Consider the following 22,276-nt stretch of genomic DNA (forward strand, 5'->3'; position numbering starts at 1 on the left):
TCTTAGACTTGTATTGTTACATCACGGGGCCATGAGAGATGGCGATGTCTTGGGAAAGCCTTCATCCAACAGCAGATTGATCATGGCTGATGAGGCGTGGAAGGATTTATCGATAAAAAAAATTTGCTTCTTACGGCCGTGACAGAAGCATAGAATTGTTCGTGTGGAAATTTTATCATTTATGCAAATAGTATCAAATTCAGTTATATTTAGCATTTTCAACGTACAATTCAGACACTTTTCAAGATGTCGGTAATCATCAGCCGAATCGTGAAATGGCTTTACACTTAGGCATAGTATGGCTAGCTACTTACGGTTGGCATGGTTGATGAAAGAAGTTCAACATACATACAATTAACTTTTTTCGCACCGTACGTAGCCAACCGTGATAATTGTTAGTACCGAGAGAGAAAACAATGCATTCATCCATTTCATGCTTACGGACACGTGTTGAACTCCAAACCAACATTTTCATCGGTGCTAGGATGATGATGATGGTGCATTCAATTTCATGTATGTGTCAAACCACAAACTTATGTCGTAAAAATACACATTTCTAAAATGTTAACTACCATAAAAAAAAAAATCACACCACACATGCATTATTCCGCTGTGCGGTTACTTCATTTGTGAACAGCGCACATGTTTTTGAGTATTATCCATCACGGCTATAGCAAGCGACGAATGCAATCCACATGTGTCCACATTGAAATCCACGTTCACAGCCACAGTTTCAGTGGGCCCTCTGCTCAAAGTGCCACAGAAACCCTCAAGTGGCACGAGCTTGCCGTATTCGCACCCAACACCAATATGGCGCATGACGGACGTTGCCACTTCACGCGCCATTCACCACGTCTGATGTGCAGTCAACGACAGTGTCAGGAAATGCTGATGAGCTTTTGCATGTATGTTGAACTGCATGTTGAACTTATTTCGCAACGTACGTAGCCAACCATGCCAATCGGAGGTGCATAATGCAGAGAGCGTTTATTTTTTGTTAAACATTTAAAAAAAATACATTATTCCGTGATGGCTATTTATCATCATTTACAGATTTGAAAAACAGCGTCACGTGCATCACGGCTATTCCATTACACTCTTTCCTCAAGATAGTGTGGTCAGACAAACGATGTCTCATGTATTATGGGGTATTTTTTGGACAACTACATTTTTTTTTTACATTTAATATCGCACTCTCAAAGCTACAAAAACTGAACGGATGGGGCAAAGCTAAGTTGTTGTTCAAAAAAATGTTTTTGTGATGTAACGTCTAGTGGTGAACAAACAAAAACTCAATACATTTGTCATTAATACTGTGACCCTAAAAGGAAACAAACTATATACTCAACTATATTATTTTTATATAATTTTATTGATGGATGTGTGAGGTTTTTTTTTTACTCGGTTTGTTAGATGCTCTCCATTCTGCGCAGAAACGTCGTGGCAGGAAATCCCAGCGTAGTACTGTACCATTCAGCAATGACTACAAAACTGCATTTTTTCGTTCCATAATTGGATTGCGATTTTTTTTTTGGTGGTGTCAGCGGTGATTCATTGACGTAGCTCCTCATATTTCTATAGTATAAAAATGAATCGCATTATACGTGCTGTAAATGGGGCCACTGGTCTTGAGGGAAATAATAGGGCAATTGTTGATTAAAAAAAACATTCCACGGCACCCAATCCATGAATTCGCCCAGTATTTTGAGGACACACTGTTGGTCGAGCACACATCAGTCGTCTTATCCCATCATTCTTGAAGACTGCTATAGACGATTGGATAAGTGTGTTCATGTCAAAGCTATGTTCAAAAAAAATAATCCGAGAGCTTACAGCTGTGCGGATTGATCTCTGTTGGCCGCCTCGATTGAAATGGCAGTGATTCACATTCCACATTCTAATGGCAGGGACCAGTATGTCCACAGAGCGAGCGTTGTTGATTTTAATGCCACAAGACCCTGAAGGGATGATGACGATGATGACAGCAATAATGCTTGTGATGCCACTGCTGCTGATAATTGGAATTACGATAGTGATGATTGTGATGACCCCTGCTCCCAATTATGGTGATTGTCATGATGCCGATGCCATTACTGTTGCTGATGATGATAGCAGTGATGATGAAAGCTACAACATTGTATGCTGAACTTATTTCGCACCGTACGTAGCCAAACGTGCTAATCGGAGGTGCCAAACAATAACGGTGGGGATGCTGCTGCTGCTGCTTACAATGTTAGAGCGACTCAATTTAATTCTCTCACAACTGCAATACTTACAGTGCTACATTCCTACCAGCTGTGTTCAAGGAAAGCATTACATCACTGCAAAATAATATCGTGCACTGGCATAAGTGGGGCTTTCAGCACTATCTCATCCTCACAGCCATGCGGGTGTACACAGGGACTCATCCATGAGCTTCTTTCGAGGTTCTGGGGTTAAAATCGGATTTCCTTGACAAACACGCCTTAATACATGAATAGAAGCATCATGATGATTGTGGTGATAACAAACGTCCTTCAATAGATCAATAGTATTGTAGCATGATTATGATTTTTAAAATGGATTAGTTTAATTCTACCATTAGTTAATAGATGTCTCTCAAAGTGTTTGACCACTCTCCCGGTCAGGTTACGCACCCTCAAAAAACCCACGTTTCTATAAAAAGGGTATAATTTGCTGATGTTTGGTGTACTATTCATCCTTATACAGGGTGTTTTAAAAAGATGGACCCGATTTCAAAGCAGTACTGGATGGACCCGATTTCAAAACAGTACTGCTTTGAAATTGGGTCCATCTTTTGAAAACAACCCTGTACTTCTCGATTCTTGCATCACAAGCAGAAAAAATGTCACAATATTTTAATAAATCAACAGTAATATGATGATAATGAAAATAACATTTAAATACACTAAAATAATGACAACAAAAGCGTTTTCAACTAACATCAATATGATTATTATTATTGAAAATACTGTAATTGAGCCATCCGTCACAGCTGGTACCTCTTTGCGAGCAATCGGAACCATTCACCGCGTTGTGCTTTTGCCCGCTGTGCAGATCCGGTCACGACTTCTCAAAAGACAACATGCATTTAGTAAATGGGAAATTCTTTTGCTGATTTTTGCTTTTTTTGCCCGTGTTATTGCTCATCATCACTCTTGCACCCCCGGTTACAGGAAGGTGACAGTCACTATGTCAATGAATCGTCTGTGCTCTAGTTATAGTCTAGTACCTCGGGAGTGAGTGAGTATAGGCTGCCGCCCTGCTTGTGTAGGCCCCACAGGTGGATTGTGAAACACAGGCCAGGTAGGATTATTACTTTACAGCTTTAGCCGCAAGAGGCAGTCACGTGCAGTCAGATCTAATTTTGTTCGGGTTCAACTTCATCACACGAGCATGCCGCTCACAATGACACGCTCGTAATTCCGTCCGGTACTACACGGCATACGTGTGATCTACACGCAAGGCAATTGTTATCAATCCACTACTGGATGAGGGCCTCCCGCCATGCTGGTGTTGGTGATGAGTTCTGTATTTGTTTAAGGCCACCAGCACCTTTTCCACCACAGACCAAACCCGGACACACATGTGGCAGTCAGTAACTATAGGAACACAATACTATCACCACCAGATCTAGGTACAAATCAATTGCTGCTGCCACCCGCCCATAGGTGCCAATACCCGGACGATGCCGGGTCAAACCCAGCCAAGTGTAAACCCTTGGGGGTATTAATTCTAGATTTAAAGCTTCCGTGACTGCACGGATTTATACTCTTAGGTTTTTTCGGTAAAGTCACGAAGGTAAAATAATAATAAAATAATAGTAAATTAAAATAACTCTATTAAATCACGACGTTTCGGAGGCAACACAAGTCTCCGTCTTCAGGTGGGACCGTCACAGCTAAATTATGGGCATAGCCCCTTGGGGGCATGCCCATGCTTCACCATGCTAATCACAACAGAGGGTTGATGAAGACAGGGGAGCGTAGAGGCACGGTACAATGGATGTTTTTTTTCTGCACGACCCTCTGCTGACCACCACGTAGCACACAGCCTCGAAGTCGCCTTATGGACAACGTGTTTGTGCTTTGTGGTTGCCCATCCGAGTACTAGCCAGGCTCACCCCTGCTCAGCATTCTTGCCGAGAGTACAGTGCCGCAGTCGGAACTATGTTGTATCAGGATTAAAGAATTAACCAGCACGCTGATAAACAGGGCGATTAGGAATGTGCCTATTGCACGAGCACATATTCCATGCTCCCGATATATTAACTGAACAGGCACGCGTGCTGGTGTTTTGGGAGCATCTATTAAGCGCAACGTGATATTACAATTCGTGGTCGGACGAGAATATCTACATTACAAACGTACACAGACACTGTAAAATACAGGAATATAAATAACAACAATGACCAAGTGATCTGCAGTGTGATCCCACGTGCCAGATATCGCGATATGTCAGGGTGAAGAAGCCTGGACCGTGCTTGTATTGGGCGACCAAATAGCAATGCCCAACACATTCCTGCGGAGGGAGCTGGTAGGAACGTTGGGTTGCTCGGTCAATGGCCAGGGTCAACGGCGGCGTGGTGTATTCCGCAAATATGCCCGACTGTGAGTGCGGGCACAAGCCGGCGTGAGTAGGTTAAACGTTGAGTTTTATAAGGGCACCACGGGGTGACCAGCCCCTCCCCACCCAGCCCTACCCCTCCCCACCTAGCCCCACCCTCCCCACCCAGCCCCTCCCCACCCAGCCCCTCCCAGCCCTCCCATTTTTGGATGCACGACGGACGGGCACAATAATCCCCTGTGGGCTGGGAGGTTCCTACCAGTATAACAGGCTGCTGCTATCGGTTGCGGTGGTGCTACGGGGTCACGTGGTGGACAGCAGTGGGGCAGCGCAGCAAATTCAACGGTTGTACTATACTTCTATGCGCCCACGTCCACGCTCTCCGTATTCACAAACCAGCACTGACCGGCGTGCTGAGGTCGGCTCGAATAACCCCCACGCACTTGACAACAGCGTGGCGGAGACATGCATCTAGCAGTGGACTGACCGAGAACTTTATGATGATGATGATGCTGCTGCCCGGATGCATCTCAGCGTATCCGAGTGAGTGGCACGTCAACAAGCCCATGGGTGGAGGTGGGGGGGTGTTCCGGGTGGTGACGACTTCGATTTAAAGTCAACAATCGTTGCCCTTTGCCATACACACTCAGCATCCACCCCAGCCCCGTCGGAGGACTGTGGAATTTCCACCACCGGCTTAGGGCTGTAGTCAGGAGATGCAATAGTACCAAGCAATACCTCGATGCTCATTTGAGCTTAAAACTGGTTGTTGTGATGTGCTGGGGAGTGGTGGTCGGCGCTGCTTAGTAGCCTCCTACGCGCCTCCCCCCCCCGCTCACGTAGCTCACGTCCGCAGTCAGTGGCGAATATTTGAACCCGTCCTGGGATTCCCCTAGGTAGGCTCGGCCTTAAAAGGCGGCCGCTGCGCGCCCTGTCCGTAGCGCCGTGACGCACTCGCTGTTACAACAACGTGGTGACGATGGTGGTGATGATGATGGTGGTGGTGACGGTGGTGGTGATGGTGATGTGGTGATGATGTGGTGGTGGTGATGATGTGGTGGTGATGATGGTGATGTGGTGGTGGTGATGATGTGGTGGTGGTGGTGACGCTGGTGGTGATGATGATGGTGGTGGTGACGGTGGTGGTGATGGTGATGTGGTGGTGGTGATGATGTGGTGGTGGTGGTGATGATGTGGTGGTGATGATGGTGATGTGGTGGTGGTGATGGTGGTGGTGGTGATGGTGGTGTGGTGGTGATGATGGTGATGTGGTGGTGGTGATGATGATGATGTGGTGGTGGTGGTGACGATGGTGGTGGCGATGATGATGTGATGTGATGGCGGTCGGGAGTTGTGAAGGTATTCACCGAAGACTCGCTTGCCCTCGCTGTTGTTACAACAACGTGGTGATGATGAGATGATGAGATGATGGTGGCGATGGCTGTAAGAGGTTTGTGAATGCAGCGACTGACAGCGGCTCGCCTCGCCGAAGACTCACTTATCCTCGCTAACGCTGATGATTCCATCCTCCTTGGGGATGATGGTTGCCATGTTCACAACATCCTGGGAGCCTTCGATCTTCGCCAGAAGCAGTGGACGTCGCACCCTCGCCTCCGTGTGAATCTCGGCCGCCATGGCACAAGGGCCGAGGTGGCTGTGTTGTTGATCTCAGGGGCTAGAACAGCGGCAACAACAGCAGCAGCAGCTGACACACACACCCGCCCACACGCACACAGATAAAGATCCCCCGTGTAGCCGCCTACGCACTGGTTGGTGCGTGGCAAGGGCAGTTAGCGAGCACCTATTGAAACGCGCAACACGCAAAAAATGCCTGCATGTGTGTCAAACGTATATGATGTCTGCCTCACCCTCCACCCCGTAACGTTGTTGTCTTATTTCCCCTGGGCGAGTTTATCGTGAGCCTTACCTTCTACGCGCGTATCCTACAGGTTGTTGTTGTTGTCCGCGCGTGCACCGCACAGCCACAACCACACACAACACTCACACACAACAACAACACCGACTCACACGACACCACCACCACCGACACACACGGGGGGAGCCGCCGCCGCCGCCTATGACGTCATTCCTTCCGCGTCTCGTGCGCTTTTTAAAGCGTCAACGTCGCCACTTCTTCGGCTCCCTCCAAATCCAAAGACAAAGGTTCCCCCCCCCCACTCACACACCCGCCCCTCCACCCCTCCGCCCCTCCACCCGCCCCTCCGTCCGCCCCTCCACCTCTCCACCCGCACACCCGCCCCTCCACCCTCCCCCCCACCTGCCCCCCAACCCACTTGCCCCCCACCCCCGCCCGCCCGCACCCCCCACCCGCCCCCACCCACCTGCCCCCCCCCACCTTTTTGCCCCACCCACCTGCCACCTGCCCCCACCCTCCTGCCCCCCCCCACCCACCTGCCCTCCCACCTGCCCCCCCCCCCACCTGCCCCTCCCCACCTGCCCCTCACCCTCCTACCCCCCCTCCTGCCCCACCCCACACACCGCCCCCACCCCACTGTGTCGCCTTGTCACCAGACTGTTTTTTTGGGGGGGGCAGGTTCCGTGAGCGGGTGCATCGCTCTCACCCCCCCCGTATTCTTGTCCAGGAACATTGTGTGTTCAGGTCCACACGGCCTGCAGCCCCGTTTCAATACGGGCAACACAAACATTAAAAAAATGTTTGTTTACTCTTTATTTCTTTCGGTAAAGTCATGTAGAAATAAACTTAATTAAATACTATTCTATTACCAAAAGAACCAAAAGAGTAATTCCTGCAGTCACGAAAGCTTAAAATCAAATGTCTCTTTGTTTGTGTTTCTCCCTTGTGATGGGACTTTGTAGGACCAACGTTGAAATTTGTAAGGGCACAGGATGACCAATACGGTCTGATTTGATCTGTAATAATGTAGGGCGCTGATAAGGGTTTACAGGTATGCGAGTGCCACACATGAAGGCCGCCTTTGTCTCCCCACTGACGATGTTTATACACACCGCACCAGGTAGTAATTTGAGGCTGAGTCGATCTAAGGGAGGAGGCAGGCCCAGGACGGCTCTGATAAACATAATCGCCACTATGATGTTGGGCCATGAGCGAGAATCGACCGCCGGGTTCGTAGGGCAGCGCGCTAACCGCTACACCACCGCTCTCCCTGACTCACACAGACACAGACAAAGTAACCCCGGGTAGCCTGGCACACGCTGTTGGGGCAAGAGCTGTAGAGCTACCACCTACGTGCAGTCTGACTGTGCGTTTACATTATTTGGTGATGTGTTGGCAGTTAGTGCTAAAGCACATTTACAACAAACACATTCCTGCGGAGGGAGCTGGTAGGAACGTTGGGTTGCTCGGTCAACGGCCAGGGTCAACGGCGGCGTGGTGTATTCCGCAAATATGGCCGACTGTGAGGGATCGAACTCACCACCTTCTGTGTACCAGACGAGGTAGTTTACATCTCCTAGCCATCGTGATGATGATGATGAGAAAGAGAGAGACACGCAAACTCCAAATATACAGCAGGCGTCAGGTTCGGGATCGAACTCACGACCTCCTGTGTACCAGGCGAAGTAGTTTACATCTCTTAGCCACCGTGATGATGATGATGAGAAAGAGAGACACACGCAAACTCCAAATATACAGCAGGCGTCAGGTTCGGGATCGAACCCACGAATTCCTGTGTACCAGGCGAGGTAGTTAACATCTCCTAGCCACCGTGATGATGATGATGAGAAAGAGAGAGACACGTAAACTCCAAATATACAGCCGCAGGCGTCAGGTTCGGGATGTAACCCACGAACTCCTGTATACCAGGCAAGGTAGTTTACATCTCCTAGCCACCGTGATGATGATGATGAGAAAGAGAGAGACACGCAAACTACAAATATACAGCAGGCGTCAGGTGCGGGATCGAACTCACGACCTCCTGTGTACCAGGAGAGGTAGTTAACATCTCCTAGCCACCGCGGTGCCCAATTTAACTCTCGTGACCAGCACGATGTAGAGATACCGTCTTGTAGGAGCAGCAACTTAACAAGTGCCTGTACATGTGCATTTGTTACACGCGCCTTTTTCAAAGCCAGACGTTTGCCTAGCTCGTGTCCCTCCCCTACGTAAAGCATTACAGAGTCATCATTGCTAATATTATCATGCCCCCCCATACACATTACACACAGTGACTATTAAAAGCTCTTGCCATTTGTGGGGCTGTTGTGGTCAAAAGTTTTGGTGTAAGCTCGGCGTTTCAACCGTCGCACATTCTGGATCACGTTTCTATGCAATAGATGTACATTACAGTCTCATACAGCAATAATAATAGTGATGAGCTGTACCCAGGAATGTATTGCATCGGCAGTGATCGTATGCATGGTGGATCGTTTGGAAGTGTGGTCAAATAACCAGATGGCGGTGGCTTGGGGAGGAGGCCTTTCATCCAACAATGGAATGACCATGGCTGATCTTGGCGACGATTATTTACCCGTCAAAGCCTCACCGAGTCTCAGGAATATTTTATTCAAGTGGGTTCTGCATTGGGATAATTGTCCCAATTCCATTCCCGAGTGTGAGGAACTAAAATGCAAGTATATGAAGAACATCCACCGCGCTTATGAGGGAGTAAACACTCAAAGCTGCACGCAGATGGGTCCAAGAAAATCGATCTCTGTCCTGACCAAATCGCAGTTCGATGATCTTTATGACCAGGAAAGAGATTATTTAAGAGGCATGCGTTCTTGTCAGGTCACCCTCGCAAAATAGATTTTGAATCTCAAGGTGTTTTTACCTGCTTAAATAAAGGTGAAATAAATAAAATCCGAACGCCCTTGTTCTGTGACTTTTTTGTGTCTGTCTTGTTCTGTTTAAATATCCTTTTTTTACAATTAATAGTGTACTTATTTACACAGGAAGGTCGCACTGAATGGTATGACTCGTTATCAGGAGGGTAGGAGCAAAGCAGACTCTATCCCCGTACAGATGGAAACGGGTGACGATTAGTCAACTTGCTGTATCGCCTTCTCCTGACGAGCCAGGGTACGGCACCTCCCCGACACCCACTGTAAGGGAAGTTACACAGCATCTGTGCGGTGACCCACAACCCTCGCTGCCTCCACAATTCCTGGATTGCAGGCGCGTTGTGTCGTGTATAGTTTTTTTTTTGCGCCAGTGTTATTTTTTGTTCATATTTATTGTCTAAAAATATTTAACTGCTCGTATTGAAAGTTGTTTTCAGTCGACAATAACACCGGGGTCATGTCCGGGCACGTCACGTATAACAGTAAGTCCAGTTGTGATAGTGACGTCTTGTCAACTTAGCACATTTAATTCATAATTCTCCACGACGCTAATGATTGCTTTGTGTAATGCATGATATCATTTTTCCCGTGACATCTGGCCGTTCGCCAGAGTTGATTCAAGGCCGACTTGCTGATGAGAAGAGTTGGGGAAAACCGGTCCACAGTTTGGGCTTGCCGAGTCAAAGCTGTTGAAGTTATGCAATCCCAAGAGGTCCGTGAAACCTATGGGGTTGTGTAAAAACAATAAACCTTAAGATGTGTGTTTTTTGACGTGGCGAGACCATTGCATGCTTACCTATTTTGTACAGTTTATGTAAATGTTCTTGGTTCTTTCGGTAAAGTCACGTAGAAGGGAAATAATACAATAATACAAATATAATACAATAAAAATTCTCACGACGTTTCGACTGCAACACAAGCAATCATCAAGAACCAAGAATATGAATCCCTGCAGTCACGAAAGCTTTAAATAAAAATTTATGTAAATGGTTTCGCGTGACCCTCTGCAGCCACTAGAGGTCGCGATTCGGGAGACGTGGAAAGTGAAACGGGGTGAACAATAATCCTCGGGATTGTGATTTTTTTTCACGCGTGGCTCTTTGTCAATCCACTGCTGAATTACGGCCCGTATAATACAAGGGTGGCGTTAACTTTACGTCTGAATGTACTGCGGTGATATCTGTAACAGTGATCAGCGTTACTCAATTGGATCAGGGCAACAGCCGGAAGAGATCCTAGAAATGGAATGGATCTGCTTAAGACATTCAATGGATCGCAATAGCTGGACGTGAAGTGGAATCGCAAAGGCAGGAGTGGACCAGGGTAACACCTGGATTTGATCACAAGTCCTGGGAGTGGGTCACACATAAAGCACTAGAATTACAAAGAAAAGAGTGGATAAGGGTAACAACTGGAACGGATCGCAAAGCACAAGGAATGGAGTGGGTCAGAGCAAGAATTGACTGTCTGGAGTGGATCAGTAAGTACTGGAATGAATCACATGGGCAGAAATGGAACGTAGCAACGAATCTCAGTGGAACGTCGCAAGGAATTAGAGCAAGACCTGGAGTGTATTGTACGGACTGGAATTGCCGGAACTGTACGACTGAATAATAAGCGCAGGAATGGATCACACTCACTGGGATGGGGGTCGGGCAAGGATTGGAATGGAGCCTCGGGTATGGATTATGAGTTTTTAGTTTATCATGCCCCAGTTGTTTCCTTATGTCATCAACTACACACCGCTGCTCGCGTTGCATTCGTGCGCCGAGGAAGGAGCGAACACATTCAGTGGTCGGGAGACTGGGAAAATCCGGACTGGACTTTTCAACAGAGGCCATGACCCTGATCGCCACGTGCTGTACGGCCCACGCTGTACAGCCCACGTACAGCCATTTCATTCGTGCGGGCTGTGACTTACGTGAACATTAACCGCGTGCTCTTTAACGTCTAAGTAATCCACAGTGAACGCGTTTGCGGAAGTGACGTTAAATGAACGCGACATGGTCTCATTTTACACGATCTCAAAATACATGCATTTAACATATTCGTCTAAAAAACACTGCGTCAATGGGGCGGGAGGGTGGGGGGGGCATATAATGGGCGACGTTTCAGGCAACGGACCCTTCACGTGCTACGACTGTGATGCATTTTTTGTAATTCGTACACCGCTAACAAACGCATTATGGCCAGCTGATGATATCTCGCGTGCCTACTGGTGGCACGGTACACGCGAACAGCACGCAGCCCGCAACGAACGCTAATTACGCTCCTACCTATTACGTAAACTTGCCCTACCGAGCATCATCGTAATACAATATGCTAATGAGCTCGCACCGGTAACCACGCCCACATCGCGGCTCATTAACATAAACCGCCTTTCGCAAAAGTTGGGTGGGTGGAACTCCTAAACCAATCGCGCGTTGCGACGCCCACATTAAGCCTCATGAATAATGTATAACCCGGGTGACAGCCGACCAATAGCGATCCACAACGCCTCTAATTAACATAATTTATGGCGTCGTGCCGTCGCGGGCGGGGCGAGTGTCGACCAATCGCTGCGCGCGACGCCGCGATTAGCGTAATATATGCGAAGGGGCGGGGCGAGCGTTGGCCAATGGTGTGTCGATGGCGGAATGATCACATGAGGCGCGCGCCGTGGCGAGCCTCAGCTGCTGAGGAGGCAGCTTAGGAAGAAGTTGTTCGGGAGAACGCGGGCCGGGTTAGGATACTTTATTTGGGGGGGGGAGAAGCTTTCTTTTTAAATTTATAGGTTTTTTTTAAACAAATCCCGCAGTTTGGGTGAGAGGTAGAGGGGGGGGGTGGAAAGGCAACTGTTTTCCCCCCCGTTGGCCATTCAGTAGGGCGGGCAACTTTTAAAGATTTTAATTATTTTATGCAGTAGTGGTGTATGTGTCTCTTGACTCTGTAATCTATATCTGTAGAGGGAGCCTGGATGTGTATATTTCGCCACAATGCCCATCTTACTTTTCCTCTTAGACACGTCCGCGTCTATGAACCAGCGTACTTATTTGGGGACCACATATCTCGACGTTGCAAAGGGTGCTGTTGAGATATTCATGAAGGTAAAAAAAACAACAATATTCCAGTCTTCGTGTATTATTACTATTATATACGTCTTAAGTATATAACAAACCGGAGCTCATTTTTTACATTGCTTTTTAAAAATAACGCGATGCGTCGGTATTCGTCAGGCAACTTTCTCTTGGACTTTTGGCTCATTCGCGTCATTATTTTTATTTATTTCTCTCTCTCCTTGTGTTTAACAGCTGCGTGCCCGAGACCCCGCGAGTAGGGGTGACAGATACATGCTAGTAACCCTCGATGAGCCGCCCTACGGCATTAAGGTAAACACCGAACAAAAACCTGCTCACTAACGTCTTTGTAAAACCGACAGCCTCGCACGAGGCTTGTGTATCGTTTAAAAGGTTTATATCTTGTCATTTTATTTCATCTTCCTTTGTCGTCTCGTCGTTCGTGGTGCTGCTGCGTGTGCGGGAACCTCGTCATCTCATCCTTTTATTTCCCTTCCCCACCTCCTGTAACAAATGGGCATGAAGGACAACAAACCATGATCGTGTTGGGAGGCATGCGCGTGTCTGTGTGTGTGAAGGGAGGGGGGCACGGCTATCGTCGATTGAAAGCAGCCGTCGTACCGCCTTGTTCACCTCGTAACGTAAAGATTAATCGTTTAAATGTCGGCGGCGGCGGCGTTTGTTACAATGTTTAGTGTGAGCGCAATGCGAGTTAACGACGAGGGACGCGGCCGCATCGCTCGCTCCGCCTGTAATGGCGGACGCGCTCCCCGACGACTGTTGGGAGGAAATTATGAGGGGGGGGGGGGTGTGACGTAATCACGCGCGGGCGGATGTGACGTCATACCGGTGGGCGGGGGGGGCAAAAGGCGCGAACTCTCCGCCGCGAGACGTCACCGCGTCGGCGTCGTGACGTCACCGCGTTCAGTCGTGTTGGGGGGGGTGGGGGTCTCTTACCACCGCCGCGGCGAGACCCGCGCGGTGACGTCACCAGGGTCGGCGTCGTGACGTCACCGCGTCCGACCCCGGCGTTCGTGTGGGGGGGTGGGGGTCGCTTACCAACCGCCGCGGCGAGACTCGCGCGGTGACGTCACCGGGGTCGGCGCGGTGACGTCACCGCCGACAGTCCCCACGTGGTGGCTTTGCTGCAATGGTGGAAGGCAACGCGGGGTGATGGTGGGGAGATTTTAACTGAGAGATGAATCGATTCTCTTGTGCGGCGCTCGACTTAAAACGTTTTGGCGGAGTCGAACAGTCCGCTGTTTCCTTATCCCTTTAGGACAAGGGAACATCGGATGTACGCATTTTAGTGGCCGCCAAATGTGTCGTTTGTACGAGTTGTGAATTATCTGAAACCCAATACAAATAGGCACTTTGGGTCGATCAAATTAGAATGTGTTCACGATGCCTAGACCGGATGATGTTGGGAATCGATTGCGTTCGATTCGTACTGTACCGATAGATTACTTAGTCACACCTCTTACAGATGCTACTCGTGCCACAAGGGCAAAGGAAGAATCTGTTGGTGACATCGTCAGTCATGTCCAATCCACTGCTGGATGAAGGCCTCCCTAAACCACCTGCTTTGGTGCGGGCATGCGCCACCTCGCACGATAACGATGTGTAAAATGTCACCGAGCACCTGCACTGATTTGAACTCCATCTTCTCGGTGTGCGTCCTCTTTCCATTGGCTGCTACGCCCGTCATTTAGAGTATTTGGCCGCGTTACATTTCCACATTACGATAAGCCAGTTGGTTGAGCTATCAATTGTGAACAGGTCGCTTCTGTAAATGAACTGCGATATCGCTCAGTGGGCCTTACCTGGTAAAATAAAATAAAAAATAGTTTAGTTTATAATCTTAGGTCTAAGCTTGTCCGCCTTTAATTCACACTGATCGTGAACAAGTACGGTCAAACAATTACTCCAGCAGTGGATTGGCAAAGGGCTGCACACGTCAAAATTCACACGTTTGTTCAAAAGCCCTCTGCTCTGAACCACTTGCTCAAGACGGCCAGCCTGCTCGGCGGGAAGTCCCTGTTTACCTCTTGAGTTAATAGCTTATGAGACAAAGGAATGGTGACTTGCCACCCCCTGAACTGCACGCGTTTCTGTTTCCGGCAGTAGTATTGATAAGAACAGAGTTAATAAGTTGTGCGTTTATACACCACCACCATTACCTTTGCCAACACTCCCTGCGGTGGTGGAGTAGTTGGCACCACGAGCTGTGAACCTGATTGACATATTTTGATTACGGATCACGGCTATCATCAGTGGCGAGTGATATCTGAAGCGTTCCTGAGCTCCCCTCAACTCTTCACCAACCCAGCACTGATAAGTGTGAAGTACAGTACGGTCAAACATCCCCCATAACTGACACTACAGGGAAGTCTCAATTCCGCTGTGAATATTTGTGTGTTGGTGGACTTCCATCTGCCTTTTAAAGGGCATTGCAGGCCTTTAAATTTATTATCTCAAATGCTAAGCATAGTTGAGCCTGGGTAGTGCTTTGATGGATGGTCAACCATGTACAAATAGATCTTAAAGAGGGCTGCCGAGGTACGCGGTGGACAACGGAGCGCAGTGCAGCAACGTACATGATTGTGCTGGCCTGCCCTATCATTCAACCGACACTGACCACCCTGAAATGTGCTCAAATGACCCCCACGACCACTAGCACGGCATATGGAGGCTTTCATCCAGCAGCGGATTGACAAATCCTATAAAATATTAGCTGATGAGGTTCCCATAGTGTAGATGCTTGCCCCGAACTCTCATACTCTGATGGTGCATTGTCTTTGAGTTGTGCGCCTTTTGGCTTCATCTGGTCCAACACCATGTGAGACTAGGCTCTAAGGAAAGCTGTCTCGGGTGTGGACCAATCAACTTCAAGGACAGTGCACATTATCAGAGTTATGTATTTTGTTTGTATTATGACTGCAGGTATTGCGGTCTATGCAAACATGACTCCTTGTAAAAAGGTGTCAGTTTTGTTGGCAGATAGAAGGGTAAAAAACCAATTATAATATTAGCTGAGTTTGACGGGATCACCAACTTTTACTCGTAGGTCATTTGTATCAATACACTGCAGGATGACGGCCTCTCCACACCACACGGGTCGTGGGAGTTGACCATACCTTTCCACGCTGGTCATTGTGTGTTGGTGATGGTCGGCAGTACAGACGTAGATGCATAGACGTAACTATAACTATGGATCTTGCTGCACTCTCCTCTTCCCTCCTACACGTGGCTGCTAAGTACTTCTATCTATATATATAAAACAACATGTTTTATGCATGGTGGTTGCCTGTCCATCTTCCAGGAATGGATTTAATTGGGCGCTTTCTATGTTATTACATAAGCTCACTAACTTTACTTTCTGGGACATTGGGAGCCATCGACTGGACAGGCGCTAGGGCCGTTGAGCATCAACACTCGCTTAACCCATACGCCTTCTAAACCAACCTTCACAGCCATAAATGACCTTTGGCTCTTCTCCCATGTGACATTAACCCACTTGGCACATTTCTCATAAGGCCTTCAAGTTGCAGCCCTGCGCATTTTAAGGCTATACAATTGTGAGTGATGTCACGAAAAAGGCCGTGTCTGGCGAGGTGCATGCCGATGCTACACCGATATGAAAGTGCACCGGATCCAAGTACTGTACAGTGTGTTTACAGGCTGGGATCATTGTGAAATGCACACACACAAGTATCCTTCATTTAGCCTTCTCGACTGTTGGGGCTAGTGCTGTTCGCGAGCATCCATTAAGGTCGGCATGATTTTGGGGGATGGTGGAGCCAGTACTATGCCCAGCCACCATTGTCTGCCGAGTCCCTGATGTTTAAACACTGCACCAGGTACTCCTTTGTTGTGTTGTCACTGGCCTTAACCATACAAGTTTTTATGCGATTGTGTCCTTGTGGGTTCTGTTTGTATTGCCACGTATCGATAGATTGATGTTCTCTGTAGAAAATCACCCTGGTGATATCGGCTGAGCTTTTGACTGCGCAGTGTAATTCAATTGGGATTTATAAAGCGTCTAAATGCAACCGCAATTGACTATGCCGCGCAAAGGGTTGAAGTGCATATAGAGACAATTTAAAAAGGACAGATTGGGGTATTTTTTTGGAGGTGAGTGAAACGGAGGATAGAATGCAGCAGACACAGAAAGGTGAAATGAAAACGTGTGGCGAAGGTGCAAATAAATAGGAAGTCGTCTTTTATCAGCTGCTGTCTCTCCACTGCTGGATGAAGGCCTCCCCACACCACTATCGTAAGGATTTTATGAATTGAGAAGTTTATGCTCGTGATGAATGTCCCTTTGTCTGTTGAGCATTAATTTTTAATGTATGCAAATGCCATTGCAGCTAATTGCATGCTAATGTTACGTTTAAGCTAATGAAGCAAACAGTTTGGTACAAACAAGATTAAACAAATGAGAAACGATGCAAACGGGATGGTAAAAAGTCAAACAAAGCCATGGAATTGAATCATAAATCTACTCGTGACCCTGATTTCTAACGATTGAATCCATGTGGGGGTGATTCATTACTACGTATCAGAGACACAACTGTGCTGTTCGCCATTAAGTGGCACTGACGATCACACCACAGCGCTTGTGCCAGGCTAGGTGCACTTTATTAGAGATGGGCAGCTATCGACAGAATAAAGGGGGGAGGTTTTTAGCTTGCATATAATAAGCAAGTGAGGTGGTGGATTTGGCAGTGTACTTGGCCAGCGGAATGGCATATTATATATCATTATGTTGCTCATTGTCTTTAAGATGAGGCAGGAGTTAGCTTCATGTCATTGGAATGAGGCCAAGCTGTTTTTTTTGTCGACCGCGCGGCCCAGTGAGTTTTTATGTCCCGCTGTGGTTGGGTCAGCAGAGTTTGTATTGCTGTATACGGTAGTTTTTTTCCCCATGATTTCTCTTTTTGTAATCTAACAAGGGCTCCGTGGCCTTGTGTGGAAGGTCCTTTCTGTAAATAGCATTGTCATGTGGGAGTTGGCTTTCAGTTGAGGTTAAAGCCAGGGCCAGGCTGACTACAACCACAAGCCACTTCATCAGCCAAGGAGAATGCGAGTAGGTGGTGACCTGATGACGATGATGTTTATTATAACTACACACTGAACTTGCTTTTTAACAATTATTCCGCCACCAAGCTTATGTGAAATGAGTTGCAAACCTCGATGACTCGTCAGTCGTCGCTTGCTGTCAATGACGAATTTGCGAAAGCAATTTTGGCCTGCGTTTGTAAGGAGGACGAGCGGTGGAGCAACGGTTAGCACACTGCTCTATGAACTCTGCAACCTGAGGTCGATTTCTGACTGATATCTGGACAGGTGGTCTTTCCCCCGTTTCACTCGCCTGCACTATCCAATGTGGTGAAGTATGGTCAAGCAGTTTCCATGACTGACACTGCTTGGGGGTAGGGTTTTCATCCAGCAGTGTATTGATAAAAGAGTTGAAATAATGAAGAATTTATTAATTGCAGCTTCCAAAGCAGTTCCCGAGATTTTAAAGTAAGAATTGTGTGAGTTCTTTCCGTTTATTGTGGATTCGCACTCAGTGCGGTGTGGAACATGTGTTGTCTTTACTTGACAAACTTGAGCGTGGAATGGGAATTCTATTTTACGATGTTGGGGGGAGGGGGGCGGTGGTTTATTATATTAATTTAACACCCGCTAGGATAACATAACCGTAGACTTAGAATGATGCGTTGATTCCTCAATTAAAATGGATTCTTACGCTCATACATTCAATTTAATCACGTGTGAGAATAATTACTTACGTTTTGTGTAAGTTATACGCGAATGTTATATTTAGACGAGTGGAGTAAACAGCTGTGCAGATACAGCAAACATGAATAACATTGTAAATTAAACGGTAAAGAAAGACGAATTATTCTTCAGTTGAATCGTGACTTTTTGAATTGTCACATTGTGGCAAGGTGCGTGTAGAACTTGAATTGCCATATATTGTGGATTAGTGTATAAGACGCTTTGTGTAAAAAAATAAGACTCATCAAAACTTGTGTCCGTCAATGAAGTTACACAAATCTGGTCACACATACAACAAATTATAAGATGCAGGTCCAACTTTTCCTTGAAAATACAAGAGAAAGTGTATCTTACAATCTAGACGATAGAGAATGTGGTAATTTATATTTGTAAATCATTACAGGCATCCACAGATTGTTTTTGAAAGTATGTTTTATTGTTGTTTTGAGCCTAAAGCAATGTTAGACTTTGTGATGGTGTTTTGACTTCGATTATCAAGATTGTCTTCGTATATATGTTGCTAAAGAAGTTTGTTGTAACATGTTTGAGGAATTTGTAGCCACCTAAGTTGCTGTCCTTTCGTAACGAGCTCACGGAACTGACCATTGACCAGTACGCAGAATGCTAATTACCACACGGGTGGCTGTTTGAAACAAATCTAATGGGGAGCAGTGTGGGGGTCGAGACCGAGAGAAGAAAGAAAATGTGCAAGTCAGCGGTGTTTTTTTGTTCATATAATTTCACGCTCACTTACAGTGACCTCGTCCTTTAATCTTCCGTGCTTATTTGGAACTCTGTGTTTTTGTTGTTGTTGTTACCGGGATGGTCTCGTGTCTTCCCCCCGGGGACGAAACTGAGATGAAGCATCTGTATTTAGCCTCGACCTGAGCTCGACCCGACCGCGCGCACACCAACGCGTCTGACGCGCGCGTGGCTTTGGTCCTTTGTTGCTCGCTCGGGTGGTGACTTGTTGCAGAGAGCTTTGTAGTTGCAATCCAACAGTCCGCCCTGGTTATTACAGCGCGTGTTAATCGCGAAACAGTAGTCTGCTTCATAGTGGACATCCGATGGATCCGCTGAAGTAATTCGAAATAAATAAGCCGTTGTGCTGATGTCATGGTTCACATATGCCAAATTTGGGCATTTTGGTTTCCTCCATCGTAAAATAAATATCTGCAAAAAGGAGTTGGTTAAACATTTCCGATGTAGTACTGTCCTTAAATAATCTTGACTTAGGCATTCCTTGCTAATGTGTGTTTTATATTACTTGCTCTTACAATGAGAAAAAAAAATGGAGCAAAAATTGAAAAGTGCTCAAAGAAACTTCATAGTGTTCCTTCATGTGCTTAAAATGTGGTTTCTGCATTTGATATTAATTTTTTTTACTGCAATTGTCCTAGCTAGGTTAAGCAGAATCAAGTAAAATATCAGTCCATAAAAATCTGCTTCACCAATGTGTCCACATAGATGCATGCAGAGGCGGATGACCCGATTGCAGATGGGCTACTGAAATCATCTCATGCGGTTGGGGTTCTCAATGGATTGGGAGTCTAACCGTATTTGGGAGCAGGCCGCGTGCGTGACAGACCACCGATCGTTGCTCAAGCTGTCCTACTTCCACCTGGTCTCCGTCATCCACAAAGACCAATGCCGAATTAGGAGCGGGAATATAATAGGATGGTTAGCGTTACCAGTAAGTGCAGATTGAATTTACAAGGAAATCTTAAATCTGGATTGTTGTAATGCGGGGACGCGTAACGTATCCCTTACAAAATGCGCTCGCTACCACATCGAGCAAAGTTCTCCATATGGTTAAGTTGCCCATCCTCCGTGTTGTTGAAATCCCATAACTCTTGTAATAATTTTTTTTTTTAAACCGCGTAACTAGCTGAAGGCGCTTGTGTCTCCGCACACGTGCGGGATCGTAGAGCGATTTCCGTGTGAGCGTTGAACATTTTTGCCGTTTCAAAAGATGCAGCTGCAGTTCCGCGTGCAATTGCGGCTCTAAATGACGTGCACGGCCGTTAAGGAGAAGCCGTGTAATCTCGCGCGTCTGGCGAGCGTTAATTGCACACATTACGTGGAAATGTAACGTAAGCAATTGTAACAGCGGTTGCAGTTGCTTTCCCGCAAGCTAAATTAATGTGTGTGGCATTGCCGCCATCCGCACCCCACGAATCTTGAAAAAGTGTCTTATACGATGTGTGGTTTCTAAATCGTAGAATATAGCGTACGAGAGTTGTAAAATATCATCATCCTTGTCTCGTGCGTGCACAGCCAGTGCAGATGCTGTCATTTTCTTTTGTCTCTGGCCAAATCGTCCTGAATTATTTAAATGTCATAAAATCCCGAAAACCATCGCGGCATGAGCCTGGTTATTACTTGCATTGGGAGACTACATGGGAGATTAACATTTACCAACCTCTTACAGTCCCTTTGTGGTTGACGGAGACATGGTTGAAGTAGGACAGCTTGAACAGTGACCGGTGGCGCTGTCATGCACACGGCCTGCTCCCAAATACAGTTAGACTCCCGATCCTTCAAGCACCCCCGCCGTATGAGATGATTTCAGTGGTCCATCTGCAATCGGGTCATCCACCTCTGCATGCTTTTGTGTGGACACTTGTTGTGAAAAACCCAGAATAAATATCTACCTGCAGTGAAGCAGGTTTTTACGGACTGATATTTCACACGCACCGCAATGACATTAAAATATCAATCCTAGGCAAATAACAAACCTGAATCGTGACGATTCAATTGCTTGATAATACTAACAACCCTTTGTTGTTCCACTGCTGGATACTGGATAAAGGCCTGGCATGTCGATGATAGTCTGTTTGACCATACTTCATAGCTTGGTGAAGAGGAGGGGTGGCCCAGGACTGGTTCGGATATCACGCGCCATTAATGTTGGCCGTGGCTGGGTAGCACTCTGGCTGTTACGTTAATATTCAGTGCGTGAACCAATGCGCCACTGTGCCACTGCTTTCCCCCATTAATAGTAATAATGACCATGTTTAAATGCGATAGCTGCTTCTCAGATTTGTCTCCTGGCAAATCCCCCCCGTCTCCATTTGTGTGTCTCGCATATCCTAGCCGCCGCTGTTTGGCTCTGGGCTGAGTTGGTAAATTCGGTCAACGTAACTTAATCTCCGAATATGGTTGAGCAAGGGTGGCTTGGCACGAGTCGGGCTTGTGTCTGGGTCTTGGATCGGCGGGTATGATTGTGTCCACGGCATCCTACTCTTTATGAGCCAAGGGACGACGACGCTGTCTTAACGGTTGCGTCGCCTGATTAACGCACGTCGACAAGAAGTTGTTTTTTAACGGCTCGCCCGATCTCACTCCGAGTAGGGGGGGTGGGCCTCAAGGAATCCTTCTCAACGTGTTCGGGGGTTGAACTGGAGAAATAAATGTACACGCAAAAACGTGTGAACGCATTGGAACGGGTGAAGCAGATTACCAATCATTTTTTCAAGTGATGTTCTTTTAAAAACTGTTGTTGCCAGCGCTGCTGCTAGTTAACAAGGCTCGCTGACAGGTTTTCATACATATTAAACTAACATTTGGTCACTGTTCAATTGAGTTTTAATAAATCACTTGCACAATGTAATTTAATCAGTGAACTTATTTAATGTTAGGCCAAATTTATATAGACCTGAACATTGGTGTAAGGGAGCCATGTGGTAAGTTTGGCAGTTAATTGCTTTTTGCGAAAACCATATCTGTAATATAATTACAGAGGCCGACTTGAAAATTATGGCCATGGAAAGTGTGGGTCGTGGCATTCGTGGAGTATGTTGAGTGGTGGTCACGATGAACTCCTCGTGGGTGATAACGCGTGTTGGCGATCACTGTGCACACAACAATTCACCATTCCCAGCGGTTTGATGAATTATCATGATGGGGGTGGGGAGTCACGAATGCATTCCAGGATTTATTCCGTTTGTGCTTGGTGTTTGCCGTCCCGGTTTGTATCATTGCTTATTTTTCTTTCTCGTTTGTCCATTTGTTTGCTTTGTTAGCCTAAATGTGACATTGGCGTCAGATTGGTATATAATTTGCATATGCAATTTTAAAGCATG

The 22,276-nt window shown here is 46.9% G+C and overlaps 2 protein-coding genes across 2 annotated transcripts in view; one reads left to right on the top strand and one right to left on the bottom strand.

Moving 5' to 3' along the window:
- WDFY2 (WD repeat and FYVE domain containing 2) overlaps positions 1–6,659 on the bottom strand; it is a 28,664-nt gene extending 22,005 nt beyond the window's left edge. The window contains exons 1-2 of the mRNA XM_078614014.1: positions 6,494–6,659; positions 6,065–6,241 (exon numbers count right to left, since the gene is read on the bottom strand). Of these exons, the coding sequence (XP_078470140.1) occupies positions 6,065–6,201 (137 nt within the window). The 5' untranslated portion in view covers positions 6,202–6,241; positions 6,494–6,659. The remainder of the gene's footprint in view (positions 1–6,064; positions 6,242–6,493) is intronic.
- Positions 6,660–11,998: 5,339 nt separating this feature from the next.
- INTS6 (integrator complex subunit 6) overlaps positions 11,999–22,276 on the top strand; it is a 28,972-nt gene continuing 18,694 nt past the window's right edge. Inside the window, 2 exon segments of the mRNA XM_078614015.1 lie at positions 11,999–12,434; positions 12,639–12,716. Coding sequence (XP_078470141.1) covers positions 12,324–12,434; positions 12,639–12,716 — 189 coding nt within the window. The 5' untranslated portion in view covers positions 11,999–12,323.

The sequence above is a fragment of the Lampetra planeri genome, chromosome 43 (assembly GCF_965212315.1).
Source record: "Lampetra planeri chromosome 43, kcLamPlan1.2.h2, whole genome shotgun sequence".
NCBI classification, from domain to species: Eukaryota; Metazoa; Chordata; class Hyperoartia; order Petromyzontiformes; family Petromyzontidae; genus Lampetra; species Lampetra planeri.